At 44.0% G+C, this 14715-nt stretch overlaps 2 protein-coding genes and 1 pseudogene across 3 annotated transcripts in view; all 3 read left to right on the top strand.

Annotated features, from left to right (window-relative positions):
* LOC310876116 (zonadhesin-like) overlaps nt 1-14715 on the top strand; it is a 61914-nt pseudogene that overhangs the window by 9671 nt on the left and 37528 nt on the right. Inside the window, exons 11-20 of the transcript in view lie at nt 155-399; nt 860-1008; nt 1217-1345; nt 1821-1959; nt 2384-2525; nt 3069-3268; nt 3396-3534; nt 3748-3837; nt 7947-8075; nt 12038-12196. The product of the transcript in view is annotated as a zonadhesin-like (transcript). The remainder of the gene's footprint in view (nt 1-154; nt 400-859; nt 1009-1216; nt 1346-1820; nt 1960-2383; nt 2526-3068; nt 3269-3395; nt 3535-3747; nt 3838-7946; nt 8076-12037; nt 12197-14715) is intronic.
* LOC310875625 (zonadhesin-like) lies at nt 3986-7768 on the top strand (the record flags this gene model as incomplete). The annotated part of the gene is made up of 9 exons (XM_083788913.1): nt 3986-4174; nt 4698-4839; nt 5048-5292; nt 5805-5953; nt 6164-6292; nt 6402-6540; nt 6823-6964; nt 7254-7422; nt 7660-7768. Coding segments are annotated over 9 exons (1413 nt in total), but the record flags the coding sequence as incomplete, so codon positions are not given.
* Nucleotides 8179-11859, top strand: LOC310875624 (zonadhesin-like; the record flags this gene model as incomplete). Its single annotated transcript, XM_083788912.1, has 9 exons — nt 8179-8367; nt 8917-9058; nt 9270-9514; nt 10002-10150; nt 10352-10480; nt 10590-10728; nt 10844-10985; nt 11343-11542; nt 11686-11859. Coding segments are annotated over 9 exons (1509 nt in total), but the record flags the coding sequence as incomplete, so codon positions are not given.

Here is a 14715-nt window from a genome sequence, read left to right as displayed (position 1 = left end):
GCCCTAATAGCTCTATACATGTGAATGTACCTACCTGACTGACTGACTGACTGACTCACTGACTCTCTGACTCACTGACTCACTCATAATAATAAAAGTAAAACATGCCACCCAAAGCAGGCAGTAACACATTCCTCCACCATCTTTCCTACAGCTACATCCACCTGCATAGCATCTGGAGACCCCCACTACACCACCTTTGACCGTCGCAAGTACAACTTCATGGGCAACTGCAGCTATGTGATGTCTAAACCCTGCAACCTCACCTCCATGCCTCACTTCGAGGTCCATGTCGACAACGAAAACCGCCACAACAGACCTACCATTTCCTACGTGAAGGCTGTGCACGTGTACGTGCGCATGCTGAAGATTTCCATCCTGAAGGGAGGCACTGTACAGGTGAGATGGGTGTAGAGAGAGAGAGAGTCTGTTTTATAGACATTTGGTGGCAGTAATTCAATTATCGTGGAAAAAAATATCTCAAATGTGTGTTTGTGTGTGGGTGTGTGTTTGTGTGTGTGTGGGTGGGTGGGTGGGTGTGTGCTTAGATAATGATGTTATAGGAATCAGCAGACGTGTACAACGTTTTTTCGTATGATAAGATAACACGTACTGTAATATGACACAAATTATGTGCTGCTTTTTTTTGCTGCTACTACAATTTAGAAATAGTAGGAATCTTGAAATGAGTCCTCGTCTTGCTTATTGCCTCAGACTTCAAAATATTTGCATAATGATGCTTTAAATGGAAATCTGTGTAATCCTGATAAAATGCTACTGTAAAACATTAAACTTTACTTTACTTTCTGTCTCTCTAATGAATTGTCATGTTTGTGTCTCTTGTGTTCATTTTGCGTAGCTGAATGGAACCAATGTCAACCTGCCAGTCACTCCAGCCAGCGGTGTCTCTGTGTTCAAGTCTGGGAAACACTTCACTGTAGCCATGGACTTTGGTGTGACCGTCCGCTACGATGGAAACCACTTCATGGACATCAAAGTGATCAAAGAGTGAGTGAAACCCATTACATCCTTTTATTTATCATTTGACTGATCTAATTTAGTACCAGAGCACTAGTCCTACTTCAGGACAGTAACGGGTTGAATGCTGTGAATTTAATATCCTGTAATTACTAATAGTGATTCTAGCTGAGCTCTGATGAACTTTGTTCCTTGAATAAATCCACTCTTTCCTTTGCCTCCACCTGATGACCTGCAGTTACAAGGACACGTTGTGTGGTCTGTGTGGAGACTACAATGACAATGCCAAGGATGACATGCGAAAGCCAGACGGCATCGTGACCAATGACCCCAATGTGTTCGGACACAGCTGGGTGACCGACCCCAAGTGAGTAACGCTGAACATGAACAAGTCAACACCCACAACACCAGAGGGAGTTCAACAAACCATGTGCAACCCAGATTCGGCACAAGCAAGGGACTAAATTAATTTCGCTCCTATGCCACCAAAATGTGGAACGCCCTACCAACAGTCATTAAGACATGTGAATCCCTTGACTCCTTCAAAACTGCTCTCAAAGGGCACCTATGGACGGCTGCAATTCGAAACTGGCCCCCGTAAAAGTATGAGTCCCCCCCACACCCCCTTTACCCCTTACTGTATATGTGTTAAATTCCCTTTTTTGCTTTATGGTGCCATCCACAGTTAACAGTTTTTTTTGTATTGAGTTGTGCTTGAAATTGACCTATTCTGCATACTGTTAATACATACTTCAATCAATCAACAACATACATACTACATACAGTGACACAGATTAATTCATCCACAAACTAACACCATTTCCCTGCTTGTATCTCCATAGCTGTAATAAGAAGCCCAACGTCACGGTCCCAGAATGTACGGATGAGGAACAGGATCTGTATGAGAGCTCTGGATTCTGTGGTATCCTGTTGGACAAGAAGGGACCCTTCGCTGTCTGTCACCCTAAGGTCAACCCCAATGTGAGTGATAATAGACCTATACACTAGTCTTGTGTAGCCAGACGATCACAGCTTTCCTCTTACTGATATATTCTATAATATCTAAATTCAGTGAATGGGCTTAAACTGCAAAATAAAAATGAATAATGGAGCTTCACAGAACCTTTGTTGACTTCAGGGCCGTCCTTCATATGGAACTGTATTAGGGTTGGTTTTCACAGCAAGGGGAGTAGGTTTGTTACCACCGTTTCTCTCCTGCGTTTAAGCCCAATGTCCCCACATGTATCAGTAGGTGGACATCTTTGATTATCTGGCTATGTGCGACTATACACAATTACACACACACACACGCACACACAAACATGACGCACAATTACATCTCATGCACTCAAACTAACACACACACTTCATGAACTCCTGTCTTGTGTGTTTGTTTGTTTATCAGGACCACTTCAAGGACTGTCTGTTTGACCTGTGTGAGCTGGACGGGGCCTCGTCCATCCTGTGTGAGGCCATTGAAGCCTATGTCAATGAGTGCCAGGACCGTGGAGTCAACATCCCCGCCTGGAGGAACCAAACCTTCTGCCGTGAGTCAATTACAGACCAGTGGAGGATGGAGGGATGGAAAGAATAGATGGATGGATGGAGAGCGTGAGGGATGGAGGGATGGAGGGATGTCGGGACAGAGGGGGGGAAGTATAGAAAGTATGGATGGATGGATGGATGAATGGATCAAGCGGAGTTAGAAAGGAATATATGGACTAACAATTAAAGGGCAGGTAAGTACCTGATCAACTTTCATGGGTGCATTTGAACATTAAGTGTGTGTGTGTGTGTGTGTGTGTGTGTGTGTGTGTGTGTGTGTGTGTGTGTGTGTGTGTGTGTGTGTGTGTGTGTGTGTGTGTGTGTGTGTGTGTGTGTGTGTGTGTGTGTGTGTGTGTGTGTGTGTGTGTGTGTGTGTGTGTGTGTGTGTGTGTGTGTGTGTGTGTGTGTGTGTGTGTGTGTGTGTGTGTGTGTGTGTGTGTGTGTGTGTGTGTGTGTGTGTGTGTGTGTGTGTGTGCGTGCGTGCGTGCGTGCGTGCGTGCATGTTTATTCACAATTTCACACGCATGTCCCTCTCCTTCCTGCAGCTCTGGACTGTCCTGTTAACAGCCACTATGAGCCGTGTGCAGACCCCTGTCAGAATACATGCGCTGGGAAGCCCTCCACGGGTTGCGGTGGTCCCTGTGTGGAGTCGTGTGTGTGTGACCCCGGCTACATCCTCAGTGCTGGGAAGTGTGTGAGGAACAACGACTGTGGGTGTAGACACCACAACGGACAATACTATGAGGTAGAATATATAGGAGAGACTGAAATGTCTACTACTGGTATAGAATGGAGTTGGGTGTATACTGTATATTTAATTAATTAATCTACTAATTCACAAATCTCTCTCTCTCTCTCCCTCTGTCTCTCAGCCTGGAGAGGAGTTTTATGTGGAGGACTGTTTGTTGAAGTGTTGGTGTAACGCTCCCTTCATCAGCTGTTCGGCAGCAGACTGCCCTCCACTGCATGAGTGTAAAGTGCAAGGAGGAGATCTGGGCTGCTACCCCGTCAGTAAGTTCACTACTACGGTAAAGGAGATGTGCTGACGTCATAGATTTACAGATGCAAATAAAAGAGACCTCACAGGCTCATGTAGATACAGTGAAAGAGAAATAACTAAATGCATAGACACAAAAGCTACCAGGAAAGGTTGGTCCCACAATTACAAACACAAACTTGTGAAACTTATTTAAAAGTGCTAAAATATATGACCTCCAACACCAGATCCTACTACACCCGCACCTCCAACTCCTGGACCAACTACACCCAAACCTCCAACTGTCGGTCCAACTACACCCAAACCTCCAACTGTTGGTCCAACTACACCCAAACCAACCACGGCAAGCACACCAAGTAAGACTTAAAATTATTCCTTAAGTTATTCCTTCTTGTGCTTCGTATCACATTCATAAACCATTTATGTAATGTTCTCATTCTGTTGTTTTTCTGTGTCACAGTAACATGTCCTCCTAATGCCGAGTACAATGAGTGTGGTCCAGCTTGTAGTCCCAGCTGTAAGGAACCCTCCACCAACTGTACAGGCCCCTGCATTAGTGGCTGCTTCTGTAAGCCGGGCTACGTCTTAGATGGACGCCGTTGTGTCAAACTGGAGACCTGTGGCTGTCTGGATGAACACAACAACTACTACGAGGTTAGACGCATTACAATGCTTATGTTATGTAAACAATCTGTAGTTGAGACAATGAGGTTATCATGGACTGAACGGAGATTAAAAGATTACATGAGATGACACGAGATAATCTACGCTAAAAATAAGGAAAGGAAGCGAGTCGAGGAATTTAGTTACACAAATTAATAGTGCTTTTCGATTTCTGCGAAACTGGTGTTGTTTTGAGGAAACATGAATATATGTCACAACTATTCTACCTCTTTAGATTATTCCCAATATCAATTTTGCCGTTGTGGAACAGTCTACCAGCTACCATTCAAAACTGTCACATAAAACTGCAGTATGAATTGGCCTTTAGATCCTCTTTAGCTTGTTACCAGTTTTGTAATTCATTTTTGCTGTTGATTCTAACGATGTACTACTGAAATTAGCATCCTCTGCTAACCCTGTGTATTTACAGTGCCTTTTATGTATTGTTCATTAATACATACTGTCCCTCCCAAATAAACAGACTGACTTTGTGCCTATGTCCTATGTCTGTTAGCCTGGAGAGATTATCTTTGGTGACGGCTGCTCCAGGCTGTGTCGCTGTGCAGGGAACTACACCATGGAGTGTGTGGATAATTCCTGTGACGCCACAGAAGAGTGCCGTGAGGTCAGCGGAGTAGCAGGCTGCTATCCTAAAGGTGACAATGTCAAGGAGAACACGTCATTCTTAACACAAAGGTGGCATTTGTTGCCTGGACCAACAGGCCAGCATTAAATATGCAAATTTGTCTACGTATCTATCTGACTGACTGACTATTTTCCTGTGTCATCATCATACATCATAAAACATATTTATAACCCAAAGCAGGCAGTAACACAGATGTTCCCCCACCATCTTTCCTACAGCTACATCCACCTGCATAGCATCTGGAGACCCCCACTACACCACCTTTGACCGTCGCAAGTACAACTTCATGGGCAACTGCAGCTATGTGATGTCTAAACCCTGCAACGTCACCTCCATGCCTCACTTCGAGGTCCATGTCGACAACGAAAACCGCCACAACAGACCTACCATTTCCTACGTGAAGGCTGTGCACGTGTATGTGCGCATGCTGAAGATTTCCATCCTGAAGGGAGGCACTGTACAGGTGAGATAGTTGTAGCACCCAAATTAGTAACCAATTAGTGACTGCAGATGTTGCCGTTTGGCAATTTGGGAAAATGTGATGAAGTTGTTAAACAGCTAGGCTGTTAAGCAAGGGCTGCAGTCCTGCATAGCCTCTGTTGTTGCAGTCTGACCTTGATTTCTCCTGAAAGGTAATCCTAATCTGCGTGTGTGCGAGCGCCAAATGCACATATCATAATTTAAAAACCAAAAATCTTTAGAGCTTGACATAAGGACATCATAGATTTCTTGTATTTTATAACATTTTGACATGATAATACCATTTCAAAATGTTGCCACAATTATATAATTGCTGTTACGTATCTGGCTGTGATAGACATCAGTTGAGATATCGGAGGGATAATCTTGAGATTGCGTCCTCTTCTCCTTCTGCAAGAAATGTTGTAGTTCTGATGAAAATGCTTTCTATACACTTAACTTTCTGTCTCTCTAATGAATTGTCATGTTTGTGTCTCTTGTGTTGATTTTGCGTAGCTGAATGGAACCAATGTCAACCTGCCAGTCACTCCAGCCAGCGGTGTCTCTGTGTTCAAGTCTGGGAAACACTACACTGTAGCCATGGACTTTGGTGTGACCGTCCGCTACGATGGAAACCACTTCATGGACATCAAAGTGATCAAAGAGTGAGTGAAACCCATTACATCCTGTTCTATTTATCATTTGACTGATTTAATTTAGTATCAGAGCAGTAGTCCTACTTCAGGACAGTAACGGGATGAACGCTGTGAATTTAATATCCTGTAATTACAAATAGTGATTCTAGCTGAGCTCTGATGAACTTTGTCCCTTGAATAAATCCACTCTTTCCTTTGCCTCCACCTGATGACCTGCAGTTACAAGGACACGTTGTGTGGTCTGTGTGGAGACTACAATGACAATGCCAAGGATGACATGCGAAAGCCAGACGGCATCGTGACCAATGACCCCAATGTGTTCGGACACAGCTGGGTGACCGACCCCAAGTGAGTAATGTTAACATGAATGCTTATTATGAACACACCCAACTACATACAGTGACACAGATACATTCATCCACAAACTAACACCATTTCCCTGCTTGTATCTCCATAGTTGTAATAAGAAGCCCAACGTCACGGTCCCAGAATGTACGGATGAGGAACAGGATCTGTATGAGAGCTCTGGATTCTGTGGCATCCTGTTGGACAAGAAGGGACCCTTCGCTGTCTGTCACCCTAAGGTCAACCCCAATGTGAGTGCTAATGGGTAGAACATCCAAACGGGAATCGCGCACATCTCAAAAAATGTTGACGGGTGCAGGACAAAAGCCGGGCGGGACTGCGCCGCTCTATTAGGAATCAACGTTTCGTCACCTCCGACTATACACACACACACACACACACACACACACACACACACACACACACACACACACACACACACACATGACAGAAACACACAATTGCATCTCATGCACTCAAACTAACACACACAATTGATGAACTCCTTTTTTGTGTGTTTGTTTGTTTATCAGGACCACTTCAAGGACTGTCTGTTTGACCTGTGTGAGCTGGACGGGGCCTCGTCCATCCTGTGTGAGGCCATTGAAGCGTACGTCAATGAGTGCCAGGACCGTGGAGTCAACATCCCCGCCTGGAGGAACCAAACATTCTGCCGTGAGTCAATTACAGACCAGTGGAGGGATGGAAAGAATAGATGGATGGATGGAGAGCGTGAGGAATGGAGGAACAGAGGAGGGGGGGAAGTATAGAAAGGATGGATGGATGGATGGATGCATCAAGCGGAGTTAGAAAGGAATATATAGACTAACAATTAAAGGGCAGGTAAGTGCCTGATCAACTTTCATGGGTGCATTTGAACATTAAGTGTGTGTGCATGTGTGCGTGCGTGCGTGCGTGCGTGTTTATTCACAATTTCACACGCATGTCCCTCTCCTTTCTGCAGCTCTGGACTGTCCTGTTAACAGCCACTATGAGCCGTGTGCAGACCCCTGTCAGAATACATGCGCTGGGAAGCCCTCCACGGGCTGCGGTGGTCCCTGTGTGGAGTCGTGTGTGTGTGACCCCGGCTACATCCTCAGTGCTGGGAAGTGTGTGAGGAACAACGACTGTGGGTGTAGACACCACAACGGACAATACTATGAGGTAGACTATATAGGAGAGACTGAAATGTCTACTACTGGTATAGAATGGAGTTGGCTGTATACTGTATATTTAATTAATTAATCTACTAATTCACAAATCTCTCTCTCTCTCTCTCTCTCTCTCTCTCCCTCTGTCTCTCAGCCTGGAGAGGAGTTTTATGTGGAGGACTGTTTGTTGAAGTGTTGGTGTAATGCTCCCTTCATCAGCTGTTCGGCAGCAGACTGCCCTCCACTGCATGAGTGTAAAGTGCAAGGAGGAGATCTGGGCTGCTACCCCGTCAGTAAGTTCACTACTACGGTAAAGGAGATGTGCTGACGTCATAGATTTACAGATGCAAATAAAAGAGACCTCACAGGCTCATGTAGATACAGTGAAAGAGAAATAACTAAATGCATAGACACAAAAGCTACCAGGAAAGGTTGGTCCCACAATTACAAACACAAACTTGTGAAACTTTTTTAAAAGTGCTAAAATATATGACCTCCAACACCAGATCCTACTACACCCGCACCTCCAACTCCTGGACCAACTACACCCAAACCTCCAACTGTCGGTCCAACTACACCCAAACCTCCAACTGTTGGTCCAACTACACCCAAACCAACCACGGCAAGCACACCAAGTAAGACTTAAAATTATTCCTTAAGTTATTCCTTCTTGTGCTCATTCATAAACCATTTATGTAATGTTCTCATTCTGTTGTTTTTCTCTGTGTCACAGTAACATGTCCTCCTAATGCCGAGTACAATGAGTGTGGTCCAGCTTGTAGTCCCAGCTGTAAGGAACCCTCCACCAACTGTACAGGCCCCTGCATTAGTGGCTGCTTCTGTAAGCCGGGCTACGTCTTAGATGGACGCCGTTGTGTCAAACTGGAGACCTGTGGCTGTCTGGATGAACACAACAACTACTACGAGGTTAGACGCATTACAATGCTTATGTTATGTAAACAATCTGTAGTTGAGACAATGAGGTTATCATGGACTGAACGGAGATTAAAAGATTACATGAGATGACACGAGATAATATACGATAAAAATAAGGAAAGGAAGCGAGTCGAGGAATTTAGTTACACAAATTAATAGTGCTTTTCGATTTCTGCGAAACTGGTGTTGTTTTGAGGAAACATGAATATATGTCACAACTATTCTACCTCTTTAGATTATTCCCAATATCAATTTTGCCGTTGTGGCAACAGTCTACCAGCTACCATTCAAAACTGTCACATAAAACTGCAGTATGAATTGGCCTTTAGATCCTCTTTAGCTTGTTACCAGTTTTGTAATTCATTTTTGCCGTTCATTCTAACAATGTACTACTGAAATTAGCATCCTCTGCTAACCCTGTGTATTTACAGTGCCTTTTACGTATTGTTCATTAATACATACTGTCCCTCCCAATAAACACATACATGCAATTTCTATCAGCCTTCAGACTGACTTTGTGCCTTGTCCTATGTTTGTTAGCCTGGAGAGATCATCTTTGGTGACGGCTGCTCCAGGCTGTGTCGCTGTGCAGGGAACTACACCATGGAGTGTGTGGATAATTCCTGTGACGCCACAGAAGAGTGCCGTGAGGTCAGCGGAGTAGCAGGCTGCTATCCTAAAGGTGACAATGTCAAGGAGAACACGTCATACTTAACACAAAGGTGGCATTTGTTGCCTGGACCAACAAGCCAGCATTAAATATGCAAATGTATCTATCTATCTGACTGACTGACTGACTCGGACTTTCCTGTGTCATCATCAGACATCATAAAACATATTTGTAACCCAAAGCAGGCAGTAACACAGATGTTCCCCCACCATCTTTCCTACAGCTACATCCACCTGCATAGCATCTGGAGACCCCCACTACACCACCTTTGACCGTCGCAAGTACAACTTCATGGGCAACTGTAGCTATGTGATGTCTAAACCCTGCAACGTCACCTCCATGCCTCACTTCGAGGTCCATGTCGACAACGAAAACCGCCACAACAGACCTACCATTTCCTACGTGAAGGCTGTGCACGTGTACGTGCGCATGCTGAAGATTTCCATCCTGAAGGGAGGCACTGTACAGGTGAGATGGGTGTAGAGAGAGAGAGAGAGTCTGTTTTATAGAAATTTGGTGGCAGTAATTTAATTATCGTGGGAAAAAGGAGAAAATATCTCAAATGTGTGTGTGTGTGTGTGTGTGTGTGTGTGTGTGTGTGTGTGTGTGTGTGTGTGTGTGTGTGTGGGTGTGTGCTTAGATAATGATGTTATAGGAATCAGCAGACGTGTACAACGTTTTTTCGTATGATAAGATAACACGTACTGTAATATGACAACACAAATTATGTGTCTGTACATTTTTGCTGCTACTACAATTTAGAAATAGTAGGTGTCTTGATATATGTCCTCACCTAACTTATTGCCTCAGACTTCAAAATATTTTCATAATGATGCTTTAAATGGAAATCTGTGTAATCCTGATAAAATGCTACTGTAAAACATTAAACTTTACTTTACTTTCTGTCTCTCTAATGAATTGTCATGTTTGTGTCTCTTGTGTTGATTTTGCGTAGCTGAATGGAACCAATGTCAACCTGCCAGTCACTCCAGCCAGCGGTGTCTCTGTGTTCAAGTCTGGGAAACACTACACTGTAGCCATGGACTTTGGTGTGACCGTCCGCTACGATGGAAACCACTTCATGGACATCAAAGTGATCAAAGAGTGAGTGAAACCCATTACATCCTGTTCTATTTATCATTTGACTGATTTAATTGAGTACTAGAGCAGTCCTACTTCAGCACAGTAACGGTTTGATGTGAATTTAATATCCTGTAATTACAAATAGTGATTCTAGCTGAGCTCTGATGAACTTTGTTCCTTGAATAAATCCACTTTCCTTTGCCTCCACCTGATGACCTGCAGTTACAAGGACACGTTGTGTGGTCTGTGTGGAGACTACAATGACAATGCCAAGGATGACATGCGAAAGCCAGACGGCATCGTGACCAATGACCCCAATGTGTTCGGACACAGCTGGGTGACCGACCCCAAGTGAGTAATGTTAAAATGAATGCTTATTATGAACACACCCAACTACATACAGTGACACAGATACATTCATCCACAAACTAACACCATTTCCCTGCTTGTATCTCCATAGTTGTAATAAGAAGCCCAACGTCACGGTCCCAGAATGTACGGATGAGGAACAGGATCTGTATGAGAGCTCTGGATTCTGTGGTATCCTGTTGGACAAGAGTGGACCCTTCGCTGTCTGTCACCCTAAGGTCAACCCCAATGTGAGTGATAATAAGCAAATATCAGACAAACACTCAATGCACACATGCACTCAAACTGACACTTTGTCAACTCATTTCTCAATGTGTATTTTTTTCATTTTTTTTTTTTCATCAGGACCACTTCAAGGACTGTCTGTTTGACCTGTGTGAGCTGGACGGGGCCTCGTCCATCCTGTGTGAGGCCATTGAAGCCTACGTTAATGAGTGCCAGGACCGTGGAGTCAACATCCCCGCCTGGAGGAACCAAACATTCTGCCGTGAGTCAATTACAGACCAGTGGAGGATGGAGCGATGGAAAGAATCGATGGATGGATGAATGGATGGATGAGGGGATGAATGGAGAGAGCGAAGAGTGGAGGGATAGAGTGACAGAGAGGAAAAGGGGAGTTACAGGGGAAAAGAGGGAGGAATGCAATGATGGCTATTAATGATCTTATCTGCCAATGAATAACAGAAAAGATGGATGGATGGATGATACTACTAATAATCTAAGCAGAATTAGAAAGAACTAATTATAAACTGAAGTTGACATTAAGTACGTGTGTGTGTGTGTGTGTGTGTGTGTGTGCGCGCGCGCGCGCTTATACATGTCCCTCGCTCTCTCCTTCCTGCAGCTCTGGACTGTCCTGTTAACAGCCACTATGAGCCATGTGCAGACCCCTGTCAGAATACATGCGCTGGGAAGCCCTCCACGGGTTGCAGTGGTCCCTGTGTGGAGTCGTGTGTGTGTGACCCCGGCTACATCCTCAGTGCTGGGAAGTGTGTGAGGAACAACGACTGTGGGTGTAGACACCACAACGGACAATACTATGAGGTAGAATATATAGGAGAGACTGAAATGTCTACTACTGGTATATAATGGAGTTGGCTGTATACTGTATATTTAATTAATTAATCTACTAATTCACAAATCTCTCTCTCTCTCTCTCTCTCTCTCCCTCTCCCTCTGTCTCTCAGCCTGGAGAGGAGTTTTATGTGGAGGACTGTTTGTTGAAGTGTTGGTGTAACGCTCCCTTCATCAGCTGTTCGGCAGCAGACTGCCCTCCACTGCATGAGTGTAAAGTGCAAGGAGGAGATCTGGGCTGCTACCCCGTCAGTAAGTTCACTACTACGGTAAAGGAGATGTGCTGACGTCATAGATTTACAGATGCAAATAAAAGAGACCTCACAGGCTCATGTAGATACAGTGAAAGAGAAATAACTAAATGCATAGACACAAAAGCTACCAGGAAAGGTTGGTCCCACAATTACAAACACAAACTTTTGAAACGTATTTAAAAGTGCTAAAATATATGACCTCCAACTCCAGATCCTACTACACCCGCACCTCCAACTCCTGGACCAACTACACCCAAACCTCCAACTGTTGGTCCAACTACACCCAAACCTCCAACTGTTGGTCCAACTACACCCAAACCTCCAACTGTCGGTCCAACTACACCCAAACCAACCACGGCAAGCACACCAAGTAAGACTTAAAATTATTCCTTAAGTTATTCCTTCTTGTGCTTCGTATCTCATTCATAAACCATTTATGTAATGTTCTCATTCTGTTGTTTTTCTCTGTGTCACAGTAACATGTCCTCCTAATGCTGAGTACAATGAGTGTGGTCCAGCTTGTAGTCCCAGCTGTAAGGAACCCTCCACCAACTGTACAGGCCCCTGCATTAGTGGCTGCTTCTGTAAGCCGGGCTACGTCTTAGATGGACGCCGTTGTGTCAAACTGGAGACATGTGGCTGTCTGGATGAACACAACAACTACTACGAGGTTAGACGCATTACAATGCTTATGTTATGTAAACAATCTGTAGTTGAGACAATGAGGTTATCATGGACTGAACGGAGATTAAAAGATTACATGAGATGACACGAGATAATATACGATAAAAATAAGGAAAGGAAGCGAGTCGAGGAATTTAGTTACACAAATTAATAGTGCTTTTCGATTGCTGCGAAACTGGTGTTGTTTTGAGGAAACATGAATATATGTCACAACTATTCTACCTCTTTAGATTATTCCCAATATCAATTTTGCCGTTGTGGCAACAGTCTACCAGCTACCATTCAAAACTGTCACATAAAACTGCAGTATGAATTGGCCTTTAGATCCTCTTTAGCTTGTTACCAGTTTTGTAATTCATTTTTGCCGTTCATTCTAACAATGTATTACTGAAATTAGCATCCTCTGCTAACCCTGTGTATTTACAGTGCCTTTTACGTATTGTTCATTAATACATACTGTCCCTCCCAATAAACACATACATGCAATTTCTATCAGCCTTCAGACTGACTTTGTGCCTTGTCCTATGTTTGTTAGCCTGGAGAGATCATCTTTGGTGATGGCTGCTCCAGGCTGTGTCGCTGTGCAGGGAACTACACCATGGAGTGTGTGGATAATTCCTGTGACGCCACAGAAGAGTGCCGTGAGGTCAGCGGAGTAGCAGGCTGCTATCCTAAAGGTGACAATGTCAAGGAGAACACGTCATACTTAACACAAAGGTGGCATTTGTTGCCTGGACAAACAAGCCAGCATTAAATATGCAAATGTATCTATCTATCTGACTGACTGACTGACTCTGACTTTCCTGTGTCATCATCAGACATCATAAAACATATTTGTAACCCAAAGCAGGCAGTAACACAGATGTTCCCCCACCATCTTTCATACAGCTACATCCACCTGCATAGCATCTGGAGACCCCCACTACACCACCTTTGACCGTCGCAAGTACAACTTCATGGGCAACTGTAGCTATGTGATGTCTAAACCCTGCAACGTCACCTCCATGCCTCACTTCGAGGTCCATGTCGACAACGAAAACCGCCACAACAGACCTACCATTTCCTACGTGAAGGCTGTGCACGTGTACGTGCGCATGCTGAAGATTTCCATCCTGAAGGGAGGCACTGTACAGGTGAGATGGGTGTAGAGAGAGAGAGAGAGTCTGTTTTATAGAAATTTGGTGGCAGTAATTTAATTATCGTGGAAAAAGGAGAAAATATCTCAAATGTGTGGGTGTGTGCTTAGACAATGATGTTATAGGAATCAGCAGACGTGTACAACTTTTTTTCGTATGATAAGATAACACGTACTGTAATATGACAACACAAATTATGTGTCTGTACATTTTTGCTGCTACTACAATTTAGAAATAGTAGGTGTCTTGATATATGTCCTCACCTAACTTATTGCCTCAGACTTCAAAATATTTGCATAATGATGCTTTAAATGGAAATCTGTGTAATCCTGATAAATGCTACTGTAAAATATTAAACTTTACTTTACTTTCTGTCTCTCTAATGAATTGTCATGTTTGTGTCTCTTGTGTTGATTTTGCGTAGCTGAATGGAACCAATGTCAACCTGCCAGTCACTCCAGCCAGCGGTGTCTCTGTGTTCAAGTCTGGGAAACACTACACTGTAGCCATGGACTTTGGTGTGACCGTCCGCTACGATGGAAACCACTTCATGGACATCAAAGTGATCAAAGAGTGAGTGAAACCCATTACATCCTGTTCTATTTATCATTTGACTGATCTAATTGAGTACTAGAGCAGTCCTACTTCAGCACAGTAACGGTTTGATGTGAATTTAATATCCTGTAATTACAAATAGTGATTCTAGCTGAGCTCTGATGAACTTTGTTCCTTGAATAAATCCACTCTTTCCTTTGCCTCCACCTGATGACCTGCAGTTACAAGGACACGTTGTGTGGGCTGTGTGGAGACTACAATGACAATGCCAAGGATGACATGCGAATGCCAGACGGCATCGTGACCAATGACCCCAATGTGTTCGGACACAGCTGGGTGACCGACCCCAAGTGAGTAATGTTAAAATGAATGCTTATTATGAACACACCCAACTACATACAGTGACACAGATACATTCATCCACAAACTAACACCATTTCCCTGCTTGTATCTCCATAGTTGTAATAAGAAGCCCAACGTCACGGTCCCAGAATGTACGGATGAGGAACAGGAT

Source organism: Protomyctophum parallelum (genome assembly GCF_964188405.1).
Source record: "Protomyctophum parallelum genome assembly, chromosome: 18".
Classification (NCBI taxonomy): Eukaryota; Metazoa; Chordata; class Actinopteri; order Myctophiformes; family Myctophidae; genus Protomyctophum; species Protomyctophum parallelum.
The sequence above is the reverse complement of the archived record's forward strand: the minus strand, read 5'-3'. Positions and strand labels throughout refer to the sequence as shown.